This window comes from Lacerta agilis, chromosome 12, assembly GCF_009819535.1.
Source record: "Lacerta agilis isolate rLacAgi1 chromosome 12, rLacAgi1.pri, whole genome shotgun sequence".
Classification (NCBI taxonomy): Eukaryota; Metazoa; Chordata; class Lepidosauria; order Squamata; family Lacertidae; genus Lacerta; species Lacerta agilis.
The window spans coordinates 31,653,916-31,676,545 of record NC_046323.1 but is presented as its reverse complement, the minus strand read 5'-3'; the positions used below and the strand labels follow the sequence as shown (position 1 = coordinate 31,676,545).

The following is a 22,630-nucleotide window of genomic DNA, read 5'->3' as shown; positions in this document are numbered from 1 at the left end:
TTGAAGGGCAGGCCCATGTGGAGCACATTGAAATAATCCATTCTGGAAGTTACCAGAATATGGTGTACAGTGGCCAAGTCATCTCATTCCAAATGGAGTAATAGCTGGTGAACCAGTTGGAGCTGGAAAATGGCAGTCCTAAACACTGAACTCACATGACAGTGTTGAATCCAGGCACACCCCCAAACTGCACACCTGCTCCTTCCAGAGGAGTGAGATTCCAATCAGGACATCGATCTCCCCAACTCCTGTACATGAGAATTTAAGACACGCAATACCTCTGTCTTTTCAGGATTCCGCTTCAGTTTATTGGCCCACAGCCAGTCAATCACAGCGTGCAGACACTGGTCTATGGGTGGGTCAATGGAATAAGAGCAGAATAATCATCAATATTAGTTTTCCTATATTGATTACAATCATTTTTATCACATATGGGTCCTATTTCGACTGCCAGTACAATCCATGGCCTGTGTAAATTGATATGCTGGGACGTGTTTAGTCTCATCAAGTTCTCATTCATATCACAGAATAAGTATCCATATAATACACAGAAGGTATACCTTTTGTTACACTCCCTTACCAAAAAGGGTTCTTAAACATCTTAATAAAATATGCTGTACAAGAACTCGTAGGAAATGCAAGGTTTTGTGTTTATGTTTGAGCAACACTTCAAACCAAGATCCATTAGACATATGCCATCATAATTTTCCCCTTCCTTTTGGTATGATTTTTTTTAAACTGTTCACTGGTGTCCCTGTTTGTTTGTTTTTTAATAATAATTGGGCATGTTCTTTTTGTTACTCTGTTGCAGCTTTAGGCAAGTTTGCCACTGGTTTTTAAATGTTCTTAGTTGTTCATTATGCTTTTAGGTGTTGGTAACTGTTTAAAATGTTTTACATGTGTTTTTATTTTAAATCCATTGTTTATACCTAGTTGTTTTTCACCTTGGACTCATTTGGGAAGAAGAGTAGGATAGAAATGGATAAAGTACAAGAGTACCATTTTAAAAATGTATAATAATTACTTTTAATAATCAGGATGTCCACTGGAGCTGCTTGATGAAATGTAAGGTTGTATTTTCACCACTGCATTGAAACAGCCTGTTGTCCATTTAGTTGTGTACTATGAATAAATAAATTTACAATAGTATTGGTGCACCTGTCATTGCTGGAGGGCAGATAAGCGAGTGATTCCAAAGGGAGCTGACCTTTTTCTTTTAGGCACTGAGTCACTTTCATATCCTAAGGCACAAATTCTATGTGAAAGCTGTTATATTCCTCACTGTATTGTGCTTAGTGTCTCATTCTGTGGCCATAACATGAACCCCATAAAAATACTTAAAATCATTAAGCCTTTGTAGATAGTAACCTAATTTTAAAGATAGTTATGTAAGGTCAGTTATGCTGTGATGACAGTACATTCAGATTTAGTTTAAAGCCAAGCCTGTGGTGCAGTTTTCTGATAGGTCAGTTGCCAGGTCCAAGTATGGCTGTCTAAACAGCAGAGTCACCTGGCTGCACACTGTGTTTTTACAAAAAAAACAATCTTTCAAATTAGGGATGGAAAATCATCATGACTATCAATTATAATCAGGTAGTTGACAATCACTGCAAAATGCAGTGTTTTATCTTTAAAATACTTGCTTCTCAGACTATTGATTCTACAGCATTTCCACATTGCAGAAATACTCAGTCATAAATTCAGTGAAACCAACCACATTTTTTTGTTTATGAATCTAAATCCTTCAATGCATAAACCAAGATAAGATGCCAGCTATATGCCTTCTTATACCTTTTTATTTCTCTTTAATAAGGAATCTTCAAGCCTAGAAGCAACTTACTTCAGAGTAATCTCACCAAATGTAGTACATTTGTTCATAGCCCTCAGCAGCTTTTTTTGTGTCCTCAGGCTGAGTTACAAAATAAATGTTGACTGCTTCCTAATTACTCTTGTATCTGAAATATTTATTATCAGATTCCTTGTTGATGGCATAAGATTTTGTCAAGACGAATATTACATTGTTTGTTGTCAGTGAAATTACATTTCCCCTTAAGAACTAGGTTTGTAGTTGGAGCATACTCCTGAACCTGAATTCACTTCTTTAATCAGGTGGCAACGGGTACCTGGAGTGCTTTTTTAATTGCCTAGGTTGGTTTGGTATCTGTATCCCTTTCTGGAAGCCAGATACCTGGCTATTGTGGATTATGGTTAGTTACCTTCAAACTGGATTACTTCAATGGCTTTTGGTGACTGTGAGAGACCACAGTGGAGATGTGGGGTGCTACAACCTGCACTATTATGGAAGCACATTGAACTGTCCTGGTAGTGAGCACAAGCTACTGACACGATGCATTGGCACTCCACCACTGCTTCCCAGCACTTAAAGATAATGACGTGAAGTTCTCTCCTCTCTGCTGCCACACTGTGACAGTCAGCACCAACTGGTTGCCACCACTGGTGTAGAATGACATTGCTGATTGTCCTTGAGATTTTTGAAGGGTATTTTGTTGTAGCATGTTAATGCTTGGCTTTTTTCTGGTATGCTCTATTGCCAGATGCCATAGGCCTTACTAGCTAGTGAGCAGCCTGCAAATCTTAAATAATATTGTATAAATAGCCTAGTCTCAACCCAATATACTTCTCACTATACTGTGTTCCATTAAAACTCCTAAAATTACTGCATCCTATTGAGTTTGTCCATCTATGCAAACTAGACACAGTAGAGTAGCTGTTTTTTTGTGACCACGGATATGATGATAAGACTTGAATGTTGCTAACAGCTTTGAAACTTTGGGATAGATGATACAAATCAATGTGAAGTAATAAGGAATACTCCTATTTTTCTATATCATTAAACTTTCCTCATTAGCCTGACTTGATAGAAAATAAAATAAATAAAAAAGATTAATGTGGCAGGGACAAGAACCCCCTTCCAAGTGTGACAGACCTAAATCCCCTGCTGGAAAGATTTGTAGCTAACAATGATGAATGCTCACTGGCTGCAGTGACTGCAGAGGTTCACCCTTTTAGGGCAGAAGCTCTTGTTGGAGTTGCTGAACACACACACCAGTTCTTTATTTACATTATAATGAAATTAAGAGTTTTCAAGTTCTGTATGTTAAGCCAGGAGACAAGGAATGAGATTTATGAGTTCTAATGTTTCTTTAGTAAGAGCAGAACTCATTTTAAAGATGAAAACCTGGAGAGCTCGTAACAGCAGCCACACTTTCATTTAGAGTGAATTAATAGGATAACTTTGCTAGAGATACAGCATTTTCACCAGTAAGAAATTTAAAATCCAATGTTCTCCTTTAGTTTCTTTTGAAGACCAACAATTGAAGTTACTGAAGAGCAAATGTGTGTGCATTGGAAGGGAGGGGGGATCTGCAGTGAATGATGTGCTAAGACTATTTCAGATATTCCTGTGGAGTTTTTATTTCCCCCTTTTCTGCTCCTCCTTGGCTCATGTCCAGTCACTGAGGAAATAAATATGTGAAGAAAGTGCACTATGGAATGGTAACTGCAGTGTTATCCCCCCCCCCTTTATCATGCCCAAGATTCAGTGAAGTTTATATAAATTCACCATGCCTTCTTTAAAAAGCATAACAAAAAGGCATTCTTCCTTTAAGAGTCAGACTGTAAAAGGTGATTTTCTTTTACTCAGTTTAGTTTAAGCCTGTAAAAAGCATTAACTGAAAAATCTGATATATTTGTTAGGGCATTTATTGCATTAGTAACATATATTTTAAATTCTCAGTGAAAGGTTTATAGAGAACATAAACCTTGAAGAGTTTTTGCTCAGGATTAAAGATTCATTCTCTCTTTACTGGAGAAATAATAGCCTATAAAATGATGTTTTTAGTAATTATTTTAGCTCTGTTTATTTTTTAAAGCTGTTCTATTCAGTTTGCTGTGATGGACAAAGGAGGACTTTAAAGCCCTCTCCAGGTTAGAAGATATGTACCCTTTAATGCCTCTCAATTTATATATTTATTTATTGAAAAGAGCAGCTTCTAATTAAGAGAAGTCACAGAGTTGTAGTGTTCCATTTAAATTATGTTCATAGCTAGCCTGCAACCTTCAAACACACTACAAATCTTGCACATTAAAAAAACAACCGTAATGGTGTAAGTAATCCTTCCCCCCTCATATGCTATAATGAATAATATTAGAAGAACTGGATTGCTGAAAGAATTAAGATAACTGACTGACTGGTGTGCAAATTGAAAGGAAGTCATTGTTGAAATCTTTCTAGATCCCAAAGTGGTGAGGGGCTGGAGGATGCTATAATTAAAGTATCTTGAAAAACACATTTTTCTCTCAGATTTTTTTTTAATGTAATATTTGAAATGGCATTGTTCTCACAGTCCAAATCCTTAAATGTGAACTATGTCCCTTCTTTAAGCTTTGACAAATACCACCATATTTTTGTGCTTCACAGTTCCAGTCTACACAATAAAGGCAATTCAGAAAGCATCAGGAGGAAGAGCAGCAAAGTTGTGGCAAATATTGACAAGAGAGGATATTAGTCCCCCAGCACTTTCATTTAATACATTGTTGCTTGATGTCAGAGGCTTATTTCCATATGATGGACTTTTGATTTATAGGTAGCAAGAATTGTATATTTTATTATGGGGTTCATTATTATTTAATCACTTGCATTGTACTCAAAATATTCCATGGTCAGTGGCCAACATGATGAAACAATTCCTTAAGATCATGTACCAGGAAAGGTACAACAACTATCAAGAATATCATTGAATGTTACCACTTTTAAAGTGTTGTGGACTTTACACACACACACACACACACACACACACAAAATTATACATTACAAATACTTAAAATGTGTGCTGAGTACAGTGGTACCTCGGGTTACATACGCTTCAGGTTACATACTCCGCTAACCCAGAAATCATGCTTCAGGTTAAGAACAGAAATTGTGCTCTGGCGGCACAGTGGCAGCGGAAGGCCCCATTAACTAAAGTGGTGCTTCAGGTTAAGAACAGTTTCGGGTTAAGAATGGACCTCCGGAACAAATTAAGTACGTAACCAGAGGTACCACTGTATCTTCCATAAGATCAAAAGAAAAGCTTTGCTGTCAAGACCTGTCAAGTCCAGCATCCTCTCCACAATGGCCAGCCAGAAGCCACTCCCAGTTGCTTAGAGCATGCGGCTGATAACGCCATGATTGCAGGTTTCATTCCCATATGGGCCAGCTACATATTCGTGCAAGGGATTGAACTCAATGATCCTTGGGATCTCTTCCAACTCTACAATTCTATGATTCTATTAAGCCCTAAGGATAGCCCACAAGGAAGAAATGGGGGCAATATCTCATTCTCCATTTTATTCCTGAGCAACTGGTATTCAGAGGCATGCTGCTGATCCTGGAAGTAGTATGTATATAACATTATCCTCCATGTCTAATCCTCTTTTACAGGCATCGTAAGATACTGACCACCACCACATTTTATAGTAGCAAATTCCGTAGTCCTAACTACATGCTATGTGAAGTAGTGTGTCCTTCTGTATGTCCTGAATCTCACAATGGTCATTATGATCCCAGGTTCTAGTATAATGAGAGAAGGAGAATAGCATCTCTCTAGTCACTTTCTCACACTGATAATTTTATCAATCTCCTTCACATCCCCTTTTCCTTGTGGGGCCACAATACAAAATTGGATAAGTCTTTAAGTTGTAAGTAAACTCTTCAAAAATGTGAGATATTTATTGAATAACTCCATACCAGTAACATTTACTGTTTACACTAACATAGTTAACATACTGTGGGCTCAGAGCATCTAATAGATCCAACAGAGCATGATAGTTTTATTTACTACATCTTAAATCGCTTCACAACAGTATCTCAAGTATACTGATTTTATAATAAAAATAAATATAATAAAAATAAACTATGGTACTAATACTGGCCCAATACATTTTGGCACCTGAGGCAAACCACAAAATTGTGCCCCTTCCCAGGAAGAAGGGGTGAGTGAATACATCAGAAACAATGGGGAATAAAAATTTACAGGAGACCAGCAGCTCCTCCTATTTTCCAAGAGGCCGTTGTAGAGGTGGCATAAGGAGGGGCAGATTTGACCTCTTGTGGTAGCAGCAGCAGTGGGTGATGCATTCTTTGGAGGCTGGCTCTGCTGCCCCTGTGGATCCTCACCTTGCCTCATGGATGTTTCCTGTATGGTACAATAGTTTAAGAGCTGTACCACATGGTTTCTGTTTCTGCTTGAGTAAGATACTCAAAATCCTAATGGCAAAGTAGACTCTTCTTCCTAAGTGCTGGAAGCAACAGATTTTATGAACAGGACATTGGTTGTTGTGGTAAGATGGGGATTGCTACCCTGTGGCCCTTCATCTTCCCTTGTCATTGGCCCTCCAGGCTGAGACTTATTAGAGTTGAACAATATTTGGAGTATCATGGGGTAGCACCACCTCTGGTAAGAGAACCTTTTCCCCCCTAGAAATGTCTGCCATTGCTTTCTAGCTTGGACTAGTCATTTTATTTCAGAGGAACTGTGCATAGTGTACTCTTTCTGGTGGCATAATTTTACAGATTTTAGATCTTTACCTTGATGCATTCAAATTGTGCTGATACTCTAAACAGAAAACTGCTGAAGACTAAAATTATTGGAGTGGAGTATATTAGCTGGTTGCCATTCAAGTCTTCCTATTGGTATAGCTACTTTTTTGTCTCAAGCAGGGATAATGCCAAACTAAGGAAATTTTGAAGTCAGACAGTGATATTTTGTAATTGAACAACCAGTATTTCAAAGTGTTCTGAATATGTTGCTCTGAGTTTCACCAGCAAAGGAGTGGGTAGTAGTACTTGTTGAATCAGAAAATGCTGGCATGTGGGTAACCTTCAGAAGTGCTCTCCTGAATTGTTGTCAAAAATATATACAGGATTAATCTTTGTTTTTTAATACTCAGGCCTTGATTTTGAAAGTGAACTTGAGCTCTGTCCCTCATTTAATTTAACCAGCAAAGCACCATAAGTTCAGAGGTTCAGTGCACATGCCCAAATCTTTTTTTTTCCTTGGAGGGCTTCAGTAATCCTAGTCATGTTCAGCTTGACCAAGAATTGACCCTCTTTGCAATAAGACGAAACTCAGTGTGCTCTCTATGAAATTAAATCAAATGCTTGTGATCAAGAGCATGGGGGGAGTAATGCAATAATAAGCCAACAGCTTATGTGATTTGCAAATTGCGTTAAGGAACAGTTGCAGTCAACTTTCAATTCAGCCAACATTCTCTTAAGACATTTTAAATGGTATTGGTCATTTTTCAGATACCTGAAGATTAGGTTGTTCTAAAGATCATCCCAGTGTTTCTAATTACATTATTGAATGGTCACAATTGTAGTAAGTACTTGATTGAACTCATCTGTAAAAGCACTCCATTGCAATTATGCTATCATGGCCAACCACTATTGCTTTCTGATTAGTGTGGAAGCAAGTGAAGCATCAGCATTGAAGCTTGCTGTATCACACATATCAGTATAGACTGCTGAGAAATGAAACGTGCTGCAGTGCAATTATATTCTATTAAATTCTACTCTGACACCAAGTAGAGCAAGGTGCATGTTAGATTCAGTAGCTAGTTTCTTTGGTGGTTTGTCAGTTTATGCACAGAGACTAAGATTAAATATTTTTTGTCTTTGATAAAGGACTGCTGCCTGACTTCCAGTAGGTAAATTGTTGGGTACATCTTAAAGATATTTGAGACAAACTATGGATACATATAATGCAGGCTGATGATAGTTTTCTCAGAAGAAAATACAAGCTGTCAAATTTGAGTTGAGAAGTCTTAGGTGGGAAAAGTGTTTAACCCTTTCTGGACATTTACCTAGTCCCCCTCCCCCCCCCCAAAAAAATGTTTCTTCCCTTACAGAGTTTCAGGTGAATATTTGCTTGCATTTAGAACAGTGGTGTGGGCAGCAGATGGAATAGCTTGAAGGTGAGAAGCGTTTGGAGCTAAAATATAGTCACCTTGGAAAGGGTTAAGTATTTTTTAGATTAGATTTTTTTACTTTTTTAAAGCTTTGTGGTACTGGATACCATTCTCTGGTGCTGGTTTTATTCTGTGTTAGATTTTAGTTTCCTTCTGTATTTTATATTTTATATTTTTGTGAACCACCCAGAGGGTGGTATATAAATATTAGAAAGAAAGAAATAGCAATAAGTATGCCTTATTGCTGCATCTCTGCAGGATGGGTTACATTTGGCTTGACAGAAATACATGTGAAAATGATATAGGAATTTTAATAGATTACAAGTTAAATATGAGTTAGCAGTGTGATGGATTACAGCCCTCATCATCCCTGACTATTGGTCATGCTGGCTGGAGTTGATGGTAGTTGTAGTTCAACAACATCTGGAGGGCATCACATTGATTACACTGACATGTATATATCAGAGTCAATTTTTTTGCTCTACAGCAGCCTTTCTCAACCTTGGAGATGTTGTTGGACTACAACTCCCATCATTCCTGGTCATTTGTCAGGTAGGATGGTAGTTGTGGTTCAAGAACATCTGAGGACACAAGGTTGAGAAAGGCAGCTCTAGAGGGTAGGACCCAAACCAACAGGTTCAAAATGCAATAAATGCATTTTTGAATAATGTTGTTGTTGTTGCATAAACATTAATAACTTTCTGACAGTGTGAGCTGTCAGTGGAATTGATGCCTTTGAAGTTTGTATACTCTCCTTTATTAGAGACCTTTAAGCACAAGCTGAATGCTGCTTGTTCGGGGTCCTATAGCAGTGGTTTCCCTGCATTGACAGGGGTTGGACTACTAGAGGAACTTAGAGGCCCCTTCCAGTTCTATGATGCGATGAATCAATATTTCCCCTGATTCCACTCCCCTGTGGTTGTCTTTCCTTTAGTATGCATAAAAGATCTGCTCATTTGAAATACATTGTACACATTTTATCCTTCCTATATCCATTCTGCGACAGAAGCATTACTGGTGGGAAGAAATTTAAAGACTAATCTTTTAATAAAAATGTAATTGTTTTATTTCAGCAATGAACACCTAATAGCTCCCGCTGAAAATCAGATAACTTCTGCATATGGCTCTACTAATTTATATTTGGAAATATACTTTGGTGCTTTAAAGCCATGCAGCTGAATTTGAGATGGGTGTTTGGGTTAATCCTACAAGGATACTGTGCCAAGTTACTTAGATTTATATTATAATTATTTTATGAGACCATATACGTGGACATTTGAATATGCTTTTCTCTAGCTTTGTCTGCCAACTGTGTCTTTGTGAGCAGTCTATGTACTGACATTTACTAGTGCCCTTCACTCTGAAGTGTTTTCTTGTAAATGTCAAGAATAGCTGAATGGAACCATTCCCACCATTTGAATACAAATTCTTGCAAAACTAGAGTCTAGGTGGTAGGTGACACTATGGCCTGTGTTTGTATTTCAAACTGAAAATGCAGAAAAGAATAGCAGTTGATTTTGAAAAATTGTATATGTCCTCTACAACCATTCAGTTAAACTCAATGGCACTTAATTTGTGAGTAAATATTTACAGGACCAACCTATAAATAAATTATATTGAGTTCCCATTGAAATAAACATGAAAGCTGATTATTATCCCATTTATTTTGGTGGGAACTAAGTACAATAACGTAGCCAGATTCCAACTCAAAGATACAGAAACTCATGGCTTGACTGTAGCCTACATAGAAATACCAACAAATTCAAGAGCAGGCTAACAAAATGTCAGGCTGTGTCATAAAAACAAAAACAAAAGCCTATCTCAGTCTAAAGCCAATCTCAAAAGAAAACTAAAATTATTTCTGGCCCCATCAAGTACAAATAGATTTACTTGAAAAGGTATTCCACAGTTTTTCAGAATTAATGTTTATTTCACAATTTGAGGGACCGAGAAGTATGAACCTATTTTATCTGTTTCAGAGCACTGAGTTCCATAGGGTGAGCTCCCATCACTTCATTGGTGGCCACAAGCATCCCTTGCTTCAGGGGAAATCTGGAGCAAACAGAATGAACAGTTGGCAGGGTTTTGATGTGTTATGCTTTGGGAAAACATGATAGAAGAATTGGAAGGGGGGGTCTGTAAAGGTTAGGGCATTTATATGCATTCACCTTCATTCACCAGAAAGCACAGATGATGAGATGCCCTTCCTTTTGCAGTCAGGGTCTTCCATAAAGATTTCTGCTTAGAAATGTGAGATGTTGGGTGGGTAATGTTGAGAGGACACTGAATTTCTACAGTAACTGTAGCAGAGAGGTGAAGTTCCCTGGCTTTGTAGCATCTTGAAAGGCAAGGAGCCACTGTCTCTGCACTCTGCTTACTTCAAAAATGTCTGCTAACAACTAAAAAGACAGTAACTAAAGTGAAACGATAAATTTTAATGTTTATAACAACTGCTGTGTATAAGCCATGTAAGTTACAGTGGTGGAATTTGGCTAGGTACATGGAGATGGACCTGGCTCTATATTTCTGCTTTCCTGGATATTGTTATATGGCGTAATCAGTGAGAGTAGTTTCTCTTTTTTTATTTATTGTCTCACTAATTTTTCTCTGCTTATGTTTAAGGCTAAGCTATGTGAATCATGCAGAGGATCTGGCCTCCAAATTACTCCAGTGTTTCCCAAAGAACAGATTGTCAGCACAGGCAGCTCTCAGCCATGAGTATTTCAGTGACCTGCCCCCACGGCTATGGGAACTAACTGACAGTGAGTATAACAAAACATCCACATAGAATAAAGGCAAGGGTGTGTGTGTGTGTGTGATTTTGCAGTTCAAATTCCATACTTTGCTTGACACAGGAAAAATGGACTCTCCCTTGCTATCTCTACTGTGCAGTATGTAGCTATCTATCTTTGTATTTGATTATATGTGCAGTAAAGAGAATTATTTGAAATGCCATAAAGAAAGGAAGGGAGATGGAAATATAATTTACATATTTAGTGCTTTTTACTTCATAATATGCACCACTTTTTAAAATGCTGCAGTGCACGGGACAATAATCCAGTGATATTGTCAAACATATATGCCATAATAATAATATTTTTAAATGATTTTTGTATTTAAAAGATTGAAGAACACAAAGCACACAATTGATTAATGTGCAGGATTTAAACGTATGAAAGATAAACTTCAGTTCATTTTCTTATAGCTTGAGGATGCTTTCAACATTCAAACACTGTCCTTTGGTTTTTTTTCATTTTAAACAAAATGTATTAACTTTATTATAAGTAATATGATCCCTACAAGTTGCTGCCAATTTTCTTTTTAACTAGCAAGGATTTTTTTATTGACTTTAGTGCTCTTAAAAAGTCATAGCAGCACATTCAGGCAAAGCCATATTTACATTGGATGAGGTGGCAGGGATAATTTTACCAATATAAAATTGGTGTAAATCAATTTCACTTTCAGGTGATACTCATTTCTGCCAGCACATTAAACAAAAATGCTCTTGAGGATGCACCTTTCTAACTGGTCACGTTTGCTTAGTGAGTTACGTTTCTCTTTCAAGCCCATTGCACTATACTGTCTGGATTTCTCAGGCCCATTTGGAGAAATAACGAGGCTTTATCAGACCTGTTGCAGTTAGATATGTGAGGGCCTGGGTGGGGGAATGGGGGACATTTCCCCCCAGAAGCCTCTTTGTTCTCCTCCCCCCAAAAAGGGAAAAATGTTGGACTATGAAATGTGAAAAAGTAGAGAAGCTTGTTTCAGTCTGGACAAAACTTCAGTATTTAGAAGTACATGATAAACATGATGACAAATATGAAAAAGTAGACACTGATAGTGATAGCTCAGGAAATCAGACTTAAATTTCATGTAGTACTCATTGAGTACTTTCATGTAGTACTCATTGAGTCTTGGTCTCTTCCCCCAATTTTCCAACTCTGTTAATGGAAATGAGTGCTTAACATTGTGGAGAACTGAAAGAAACATGGGTGGTATTCAGTGCTAGTCCTACTCAAAGTAGACCTACTGAAGCTAGTAGATGTTACCACCTTAGGTTCACTAATTTCAGTGGGTCTACTCTGAGTAGGACTTAGTTGAATAGGATACATACTAATTTTCTCCTTTTTTTACTGTGCTGATGGTTTCTCCTGCTTTTATTGCTTTTGCCTGCTCATAAACTGGCAGAATGCTAGGTTCCTTACCGTCTGGCAGCTTGTAGCTCTATGTGTAACAACTTCTTTAAAAAAAAAGTAAATTCAATTTGTAATTAACAACTGAATAAATTTAGGAACATCTTATATTTCTAAAGCAACAAAGTGACATTTGATCTGCTAAAAAAACAAGAATTGCATATTTTGGGGTGGGGCTAGGGAACAGGAAACAAAACAGTTTACCTCCACCATTACGTCAGTTTTTTCAGAAATTCTACATCTCTAGTTGCAAAGCTTTTTAGGCATTTACAGATCTAATGTGTGAGCTAAACAGCAAATATCTTGGTTTACAGAAAGTTCTGTGATCATGGAGGCATGACAATTTCTGTGAATAACTAACTACCCAGTTCTTGTATTAACATTTGTATGCATAAGTGTGTACTTGGGAACAGCCAGTGCAACTTGTTGAAATGATATGTGTATGAAATCAGCCCTTGGGCACTGTGGAATGTGGTGCTTATGGGACCCAGTTGCTCCAATAGGGAAGGGCAATGGCTTAGTGGTAGAGCATGTGCCTTACATACAAATGTGGGAATGTTAAGGATAGTAGGAAAGGATATACTGAATAAGTATTATCCTTCCTTCACTCACACTAGTAAGTGATGTAGCAGAGCAAATTCCCCTCAATATAGCTGGAAGCTAGTTTGCAGATTTGTTTGAATCTCTTAGGTAAGTTTATTTCCTGGTGTCCCCTTTGATCCCTCTTAAAAGAATAAAGACACAAGAGTCTTTCTGAGTAAAGTAACGAAAAGTTTACCCACATTTCAGTTCACGATTGTGATCCCTGAAAGGCAGACATTACTTGGTAGTTACACAAAGAAACTGTGAGTTTATCTCGTATGCAGATGGAACTGATAGGCTGCTGGCCGAGAGCCAGCAGACAGCAAAATTAAATTAAGACAAAAAAATGGCTGTAGGAGAGCAGCATGGCAACAAAAGAACAGCAAGACAATAGAAAGACAAAACAGATGACCTGAGAAAATGGCTCCATGACTCGGCTCTTTTATGGAGTCAGCTAGAGGCACACCCATCTCCCAGGTCACATGCAGGGGGAGGAAGCTCCAGACCAGTGGAACAAGAAGTTACACTGACTGGATGTCCCCCTGCCTGTGCCCACTCTAGGGAAATAAGGAATGTTGCATTTGACTGCACCAATGGATTACATCCCACAACAAAAGCTCCCAGGTTCAGTTCTGGCATCTCCAGGCGCGTCTAAGAAAAACTCCTGTCTGAAAGCTTAGAGAGCCACTGCCAGTCAGTGAACTAGTTAAACCAGTACTCTTGACTCAGTAAGCATGACAGCTTCCTATGTTCCCCTAACCCTGCAGTTAATCATCTGTCATTTAATTACTTCAACACTGTCTTTAAACTGAGTGTTCCTACTCCTCAGCCTGTCTCACAGGTTTTCCATGATGGCAGTGATATGTGATAGATAGTTTTCTATGATGGCAGTGATATGTGATAGATAGATAGATATAGATATAGATATAGATATAGATATAGATATAGATATAGATATAGATATAGATGTATACACATACATACATACATACATACACACTCTCCATTTATGTTGCCTCTGGATACCAAAAGAGATTTTCTGGAAAATAAAGTCAGAGAAGGATCTCAGAAGTGGATGGGCTTTAGGTACTCTCAATCCCTAGCATCTCCAGGTAGGGATAGGCCTGTGTCTGAAATTCTGGAGATATGCTAGATGAACTACTGTAATAGTAGGTATAAAGCAGCTTCCAATGTTCCTATGTTCCCAAAGTGTCCTCTTAGAGATGAAGCTAAGAACTATAAAGGATCTCACTAAGATTTAGTTTTTCTAATTCACATAAACATACTATTCTTCCCCTCCCTCCTCCAAAACACACACACATCTACTCTAGTAGAAATTCATATTTTCAGGAACTGAAAATTTTTCATCCAGTAATTAGACATTGCATTTTGCCTTTTTTTCAGACAAATGTTACATTCTTCAACCTGCCCCAGTTTGAGGGACTAAGTACACCCTCTTCTTGACTCATAGGGTGTTTTGCCGATTGCATGATTTAATCAGAGTTTTCCAAAGTACCCAGGTGCAATTTAATGAAGATTGTTGAGAAGTCTGCTATCTCATTGAAAGTCTAATATGAAGTGATTTGTTAGTTCATGAGTACTTAGACAACAAAAATACCAGTGGTTTTTTTATTAGTCAGTTTAAAAGATGATAACTTAATATCACTCTACATTGGTGACATCTCAATCCTTTCTGACTGTACATTTTAGTCTAGCCAGGATTTTGATAGTCTATGAATTCTGAATTCTGTAGTAATACTTTGCAGTTAATATGGACTTATTACCCACTTGCCACTTAGTTTATCAGTTGGTGGTTAAATCCAGTTCTATCTGTGAAGTAAATGCCTACACATTATCACTGTGCAGCAGGCTGCCAACAGAGACAGTCTTGTCCTAGTCATTAACAAGCACAATGTATGCAGAACACCAGAGGGGAATTAAAACCACAAAAAATACCTCAGGGTGGTATTTTTAATATGAGAATTTAATTTGTAATTTCACAGATTAAGAATTTTGGCTGCATTAATCCTTTTATCAGCTCACAGCAGGTTATTTGCAGAAGCATAACCATAAGGCGATATTCATTGGCAGAAACACGTCTTTGCATAACGTTAAACATCAGGAGCAGTGAAACCTTTTGAAGGAGGAGAATAAAGATGAAACATTATATTTTAAGGCAAGGTTTTGCTAAATGCCTCCAGTAAAATTTTTGAGTTACAGAAACACTATTTCTGTGTCTAGCAGATAATCATTATGGAGCATAAATAAAGATGCAAGAAGGGACAATCCCTGTATCAAATACTATAATTGTTTTCATTTGGTATGCATGGATAGAAATTGCAATCATATTTTTAAAAAACAATGAAGTTGTATATTTTGGCCAAAAAAAAAGGTTACACTGTGAATTGATGGGATTTTGGTGGCTAGAACCTAAGTGATTTAGGTAACTAGTTGTGATGCTTTCTCTATGCACCTGAAAATATTTCCCACTTAAATGTTGCATTAATTTTAATTGTGGGTGCAGTATATCCAGTATAATACTAGTAAGGAACCACAAACATTTTTAAGTGTTAAAGGTAAAGATGATCACCTTTCATCGTGGAATTCATCTACACGTACAGTACACTTTTAACCCAGAGACCTTGTGAAGAACTCTGCAAGTGGGCAATCCTTCTTTTTTATAGTTGGAGATAACCAATATGTAAATCCTGTAATGAATTTGCAAACACATTTTAGAACTGATTATTTAATGTGAACTTGAGCTAAGGCCACAATCACTGGAGCCAGTGTAAACATTATGGCATTTACAACCACATTGCCAAAAAGAATCCCATCCTTGTGGTGACACTCCATAAATCAGTTACAATATTTACTGTGGCTACTCTTATTAATTTAATTCATGGCCTGAGGGCTGGATTTTAATGTCCAAGTACCATGTTCCAAAGGTGGAAGTGGGTGGGGCCAGAGACTGAAGTGGCCAGAGCCAAAGAGAAAACCAAACAATAAATAAAACAGGTCAATGCAGGCCCATGCAAGCAGACAGAGAGCCCTACCCCAATACTGAGTTGAGTGGAAATGCTGACTTTTGCTCCTAAGATCAGGCAGCATTTATCTTCTCTGCAATCTTAAGGCTGTGGCACCTCAGCACTAAGATTGTATTTGTGCACCCCTGCCTGTTGCCTTTTGCTATCAAAGGTGATTCTACCACCTTATTCAGAACCCTGCCATTTGGGGCTTAGATTTTTTATTTTTTAGAAAGAGATTAAAAATGAAGAAACAAATAACACGGCTAGGTCCTACAGCAAGAGAATCTAAGTCAGGCAAGCACTGTTAGTAGGTCCTGAATGGCAGCAGCCAATAAAACAGAAATAGTATATTCTCTCTTATTATTGGCAGTGTAATCAGGAGCTGGTTGCATAAGGTGTCCTGAATTCTCCTCTTCTGCCTTTTCCTTAAGCCACACAGGTCTTTAAGTAGCTCCTGAAAAGCAAGGGGATGGGCTGTCCCAATAGTTCTTTCAAGCCATTAGTACTGTAAGTGTCTTTAAGAGCTGATTGCAAGAACTCCCTGGCCTGGGATGAAAGAGTAGCACGGGAACTTGTCTTGTTTTCATAAGAATGTTGGATCACAATATTCCATTTAAAAATAAGTTGCTGGCTTTTTCTTGCTTGCTTTTAAGTTTGCGGGGGGAGTGAATATCTTAGTGCCTTAAAACTTTAAAAACTTTAAAAGTTAAATACCTGAATTCTATCTTTTCCCTGCAGTGTCTTCTATTTTTTCCGTACCTAATGTAAGATTACAAACAGAAGGTGGAGAAAGCATGAAAGTCTTTGGAAAAAACAATATTTATGGCAAAGGTCTATCAAACATTAAGCACTGAGGAACATAGTGATTTCCCACAAATCATTCAGGTAAGAGTGGCTTGTCTAAAAGTGTTTTTTTTTTTTAAGTAAAGCTTTCTCTGCCCCCCACTACCTTGTACAGTATGAAACCCCCTTTTTAAATGGAAGAATTTATTCATCTAACTGTGGATTTTGTATGGCAGATCTGTTTTGTGGATAAAAATATGATACAACGCCCTGTGGCATTTTGAGGTCCTACAGCTAGCTCTAAGCATGATTAGATTTATCCTCCCTCCCCAGCCATGTCAGTGCACCTCACACATGGGAAAGGAGAGTTCCATGCTTTCCCGTTACAGTGACCCTTAGGACAAAATGGATCAACAGCGATTTCACAGTGTTTTTACATAGTAAAACAGCGGTAGCAGGAGAGGCAGCACCCATAGGTTCTTATGATGGTAGGCTGCTGATAGCATAAGGAGATATAATGTTGTTTGGGGAAAGGATATAAATACAATGTGAGGTTTATAGGAGCAGAGGACATAGTATGAAATGTTAAGGTTAGTTAAGGACTTGGTGTAACTGAATGGGCTAGGTCTCCAATAAAAAATTGTTTGAAGGGTCCTGAAGTAGGCCCATAAGAAAACTTGCAAACAGGAGACTGCCCAGAGACTTTCTGAAAATATGTTCATTAAATACAGAAATCTTTGCTTGTTATGAGTTAAAATACAACAGAGAACACATGGGTTTGCTTGGCAATACTGAGTGAGAAGTCAAAACAAACAAACAAAATTCCTTCCAGTAGCCCCTTAGACACCAACTAAGTTTGTTCTTGGTATGAAATTTCATGTGCCAAGAACAAATTTAGTTGGTCTCTAAGGTGCTACTGGAAGGAATTTTTTTATTTTTTATTTTGTTTTGACTGTGGCAGACCAACACGGCTACTACCTGTGAGTGAGAAGTGTTGGGATAATTGCTTGCAATTGTTGAGGCTGAACATTGCATTCTTTCACCTTGACAAGAGAAGTTGATGTTGGGACACCAGCTTGTTTTAGTGCTATTGCATTCTATCAAAGGTAGTTGTTCCTCATTACATAGTATCTAAACATCTGCTGTCAGGATATGCTTCTATTTCAGGGATATTGCATTTTTCCAGCACAAAAAAACCCAAGAGTATATGTTCTCCAGCCAGCTGATCCACTGTTGTTTCAAAGTGCTGTGTGGAATGTGCCTGAAAGTCAATTATTGCAATAAGACACTTGGAATAAGGATTTGGAGTACTCAGTTCTCAGATACTCATTTTCCATCTTCAGTTGTTGAAGGATTAAGGAGGCCCTAAAATGTACCCATGTCTCTCTAACCCAGTGTATCTAACAGCTCTTTAAACTTATTGTGTTATATGAATTCAATCCTTTGTTGTTGTCATTGCTGTTGTTATTCCTTCTCGAAGGTACCCAAAGTTGTCATGTCGCCACTCCCTTATGATAATTGTCATTGTTCGTAAGGGGAACGAGTTGTTGGTTTGTTCTTGTTTTTGTTGTGCATTTGGGTTTTCATTTTGTATTACTGTGTTGTAAGCCACACTCCTGTAGATCACCTCTGTGATTTTAGGATGAAGGGTGATATACAAATTTAATAATAATAGTAATAATAATAATAATAATAATAATAATAATAATAATAATAATAATAATACCTCAACATTTTGGGGAAAGCATTCCTGCCATCGTATCCTTTCTTACAAAAAAAGAGATCTTTGTAAACTGTTTCATACTGATAACATAGAATAACCTAGTTAAGTACATCTAATTGAAAGAGTACTTAATGCTTCCATACTCAGTTAAAAAGAAGCAATTAATTGCAACAATTTCTATTGGATATACTTATTTATGAAAGTATAAATAAATCTTGCCAGCTAGTTGCAGCTCCATGAACTGTATCTGAAATTGATACCAGCACTGGGTTGTTTTCAAAGTGGTGGTGATGTAAAAGCAGTCTACAAAATAATGACAATAGCTTTCTGGAAGAATATCAGCTAGTGTAAACTGCCCCAATTATGTCACATGTTTCTCTACAGCGAAAGGTTTAAGATTCTACAGTATCAGAAATCAGGCTGCCTGGCTTGTTTACAAGTTTGTTGCCTAGTTAATTTTTACTTTTTCTCCAAGTGGCATCCCTGCAGGCATTTCTTCAACTTTATCTGTTCTAATATGAAACATCAACAATTGCAGGTACATTTTAAATGTGGATGTTTGAAAGGTTTGCAAATACAACACAAAATGGTCAGAATGTATATAGGGTTTTGATGACCAAAACACCTATTTTTCTGTGATAAAGCACATTTGGAACCTGGTGTCACTAAATTACTTATATTTTCAAAATAAAAAAGCCATACAGCAACTGCTGCACCCAGATGGAATAAACTGCTGCTGATGGAGCTCCACACTTGAGTATGAAACCCAACAGATTTCCAAACATCAAGTCATGGTTTTTTAAAGTTGCCTAATTGGAGGAGGAGGGAATTGGATCTTAAGAACAAAGGCAATGACAAAGGAAAACTTGTTGCCAAACATATGTCTATGTGATTTTTCACATATGACAGCATGCATGTTTTGAACCTGTTTTTCCTACATCCTGTAGTGGTGTAGGGTTTGGCCTGTCCCTACGCCAAAGGATAAATGGACATAAATCTGATATCAGGAATCACAAGACAGAGAAACCAGTAGAACACTTCAGTCCCCAGGACATTCTATACAAGATCTCAAAGTAGCTGTCCTACTACAAAGGAATTTCAAAAATAGACTGGAAAGAGAAGTTGCTGAATTGCAACTAATTACCAAATTTAAAACCATGGAGAGACCTGGTCTGAACAAAGACATTGGATTCTTATCTCATTATACATGACTAAGCTATCTTTAGCCATCTCACACCTTGCCTTTTCCTGTAAGACCAATTGTAGTCGTTAACAGTCGTCAACAGGTTTTCCACACCTATCAGCCTATCACCCATTCCCACCACCCTTCTGAGTAATACCCCTCCCCACTCTCCCACTATATATAAGGGTCTGGTGACTTCTGTTTCAGTGTATCTGAAGAAGTGTGCATGCACATGAAAGCTCACACCAATAACAAACTTAGTTGGTCTCTAAGGTGCTACTGGAAGGAATTTTTTTTAAAATTTTGTTTTAATAAAGGACAAGTTAGTAACTATTGAAAGGAGCAACTGCATGCATCTTAAAAACAATGGATAAAGTAAACACAAAGGGAATCTTGTCACTTTGTAGACTAATTGATTTATTGTGATGTAAGCTTTTATGGATTAGAGCCAAAAGCATGATAGTTTATTCTTAGTTGACAGATAAATATATATCCATAGACATAGAGAAAATAATAATAAAGAGTAGGACTAACAGAAAAGCAAGAAAGCAAGCAAACAAATAAAATAAAATAAAGAGTGGGACTAAAAGATAATCCTGCAATCTTTGATCTCCTAGCTTCCATAGTATGTTAGAAACCTAGGTTAAAACTGCCAGATACAAGCCAAAGCTTGTACAGCTCCCTTTATATGAAAACACTATATAAAGTAGTGTTTAATTTGTAAATAGAGAGGGGGGTGATGGGGCTTAAGCCCATTGGAAAGCTCGACTCCTGAACTTGAAATCCTAGATGTATATAGGCAGGTAGCAATTACTCAGATGTGAGGAAAAAGTCACTCTTTGAAACATGTTCAGAGGGGGACTGTTCAACCCAAGAGCTGGAACTTTCTCTTAGCAGAGTTCCACTCAAGTGGAAGGCATATTTTTGCTACTCCACACTTTCCCCCCTGCAACCCCCAGTGCCATTTCCCACACTATTCCAGAGGGTTGGTGGAGGTTGTATGGAGAGGGAAAATCAACAAAGTCACTTCACCCAACAGTGGGAACCCTCCACCACATTAAAAGCCTTTGACCCTGGATCCAACCCACTACTGTAATTATTGTCACAGATTCCAGGGTTTCTATTATTACTTTATGAATAATTATTTTTATATAGCAGATATGTGCAACAGGTCGATCGCGATCTACCGGTCGATCGCCAGGCAGTTTTTGGTGCTTCTTCCACAGGCACTTGCATTCAAGCAATCTAGAAATTTACTTTCAGAATTCTGCCATTCTTCTTCACAAATTGACATAAGTGTGGGCAGAGAGATTTTGTGGTTCTGCGGTATAAACTCAGTTGTCTATTATTGCTTACATTTAGTGAGCAGTATGATTATCACTATGACAACAAAAGCACTAAAGAAGTAGCATGGTGATATCCAAACACTGGGAATGTCCTGTTAAAATAATTTTCTTAACTGACTACTTTGCATATGTGATTAGTTGTGTTTTCAACATAAGCTGAACCCCCCCCCCCCAATTCCCTCAGTAGCATTTACTAGCATGCCTGTTCACCTCTGGCTTTTCCAAACTGTGTAAGGCACTCTTCCCAGCAGTCTTGTGTAGCTACATTATTTTTGCAGGATTTCCTTTAGTCAAGCTGTGGGGGTGCCATAGTCCAACAGTGTCTGTGTCAGAGAGTATTGAGAAGTCATTCTAATTCCTCACCTCCTTGTTCCTTTCTAACCTCTGTGCCTCATCACCACTGAATCGCCAGGAACAGCTTAAACATTGTGTAATTTGTTCCCAGTTTGACCAACACTGGGTCATAGCACCACAATCATTATAGTGAAGTCAGCCTGCATGAACATGTTTTATTAGACTGACCCTTGGTATCAGTGACCTGCACTTCTACACTGTATTTTTAATACAATTAAACATTGTATTCAGGCTATGTCATTTTCTCTTCTTCAGGTTCCCAAGGTTAGTGTAAAAGTAAACATTTATATAATGGGGGGGGATAGCAATTATATACTGCAAAATGTTGTGTGTGTATGTGTGTGTAAATTAGAGTGAGACAAACACCTGTGTGTGTGTGTGTGTGTGTGTACACACACTGTAATTAAGAAGATGGGGTGTCTTAGTATTGAACACGTATTGTACCAATCCTAATTTCTCATGCATCTTCTTTCCAAATAATGTCTACTCATGAATGTTTAATTATTTCACTAATACTGCATCTGCATTAATTGGAGCTAGTGAAAAGGCTTATGTGATATAGTTGTGGTGGACAGCTGAAAGCAATCTGAGTCTTAGCATCCAATGACAGCAATGTTAAATGTAGCTGAAATTGTTGCATTCATTTTGTAAAATGTTAAATTAGAGAGGCGGACATAAAGCGGACTGTGAGATCCTAGATTATTTTGGCTGCTATTAGCATTTTTAGAGCCCTAATTTCAAACTGTCAGCAACATAATGCTTTCAGGGATGTTTTACTACTGTCTTTTTTGTTAGCATCAAAGGCATTAAATTGGTAGAAAATATCCTAATTACTATGCATATCAAATACAGCAATACTCTCATCTTGAATTGCAAGATTTATATTAGTTTCTGTGGTTAAATGTAATGGAAGCAAGAGGTGAAATTTCACTTTGTGTCAACCCACACAGATGTGATACCATTATTGGGAGCAATATTCTTATGTCACATGAAATTTATGCACAGTTTGCAGATCATTGCAAGGGTTTCTGCTGGCATTATCCTATGCCTTGGAATAAATTGCTGTAATTGTTGGATTGGGGCGTGCTTTTTTAATACCTTCACTCCAATAGCCCTTACCCACATGGTATTTTAGTCCCAACTGAATATTGCATATAGTTCAATGTTCAAGCATAGTCCCAGGTTCAACCTCTAGTATCTTTAGTTAAAGAATCGTTCTGGTACTGGAGTTAGCAAAGACTTCAACCTGATATCTTTGAGAATTACTGTCAGAGAAAAAAGTACTGAATGTTGAAAGTACGGAATGCACGTGTCTGCACATAAGAAATTAATTCTCAAGCCCCTATGCTATAAGGTTATTAAAAGGACCCCTGGATGGTTAAGTCCATTCAAGGGCAACTATGAGGTTGCGTTGCTCTTCTCACTTCAGGCCGAGGGAGCAGGCATTTGTCCGCAGACAGCTTTCCAGG

The 22,630-nt window shown here is 37.8% G+C and overlaps 1 protein-coding gene across 1 annotated transcript in view; it reads left to right on the top strand.

Moving 5' to 3' along the window:
- The window catches only part of CDK14 (cyclin dependent kinase 14), a 224,419-nt gene that overhangs the window by 157,141 nt on the left and 44,648 nt on the right, over positions 1 to 22,630 (top strand). Inside the window, 2 exon segments of the mRNA XM_033165618.1 lie at positions 10,594 to 10,733; positions 16,511 to 16,657. Coding sequence (XP_033021509.1) covers positions 10,594 to 10,733; positions 16,511 to 16,626 — 256 coding nt within the window. The 3' untranslated portion in view covers positions 16,627 to 16,657.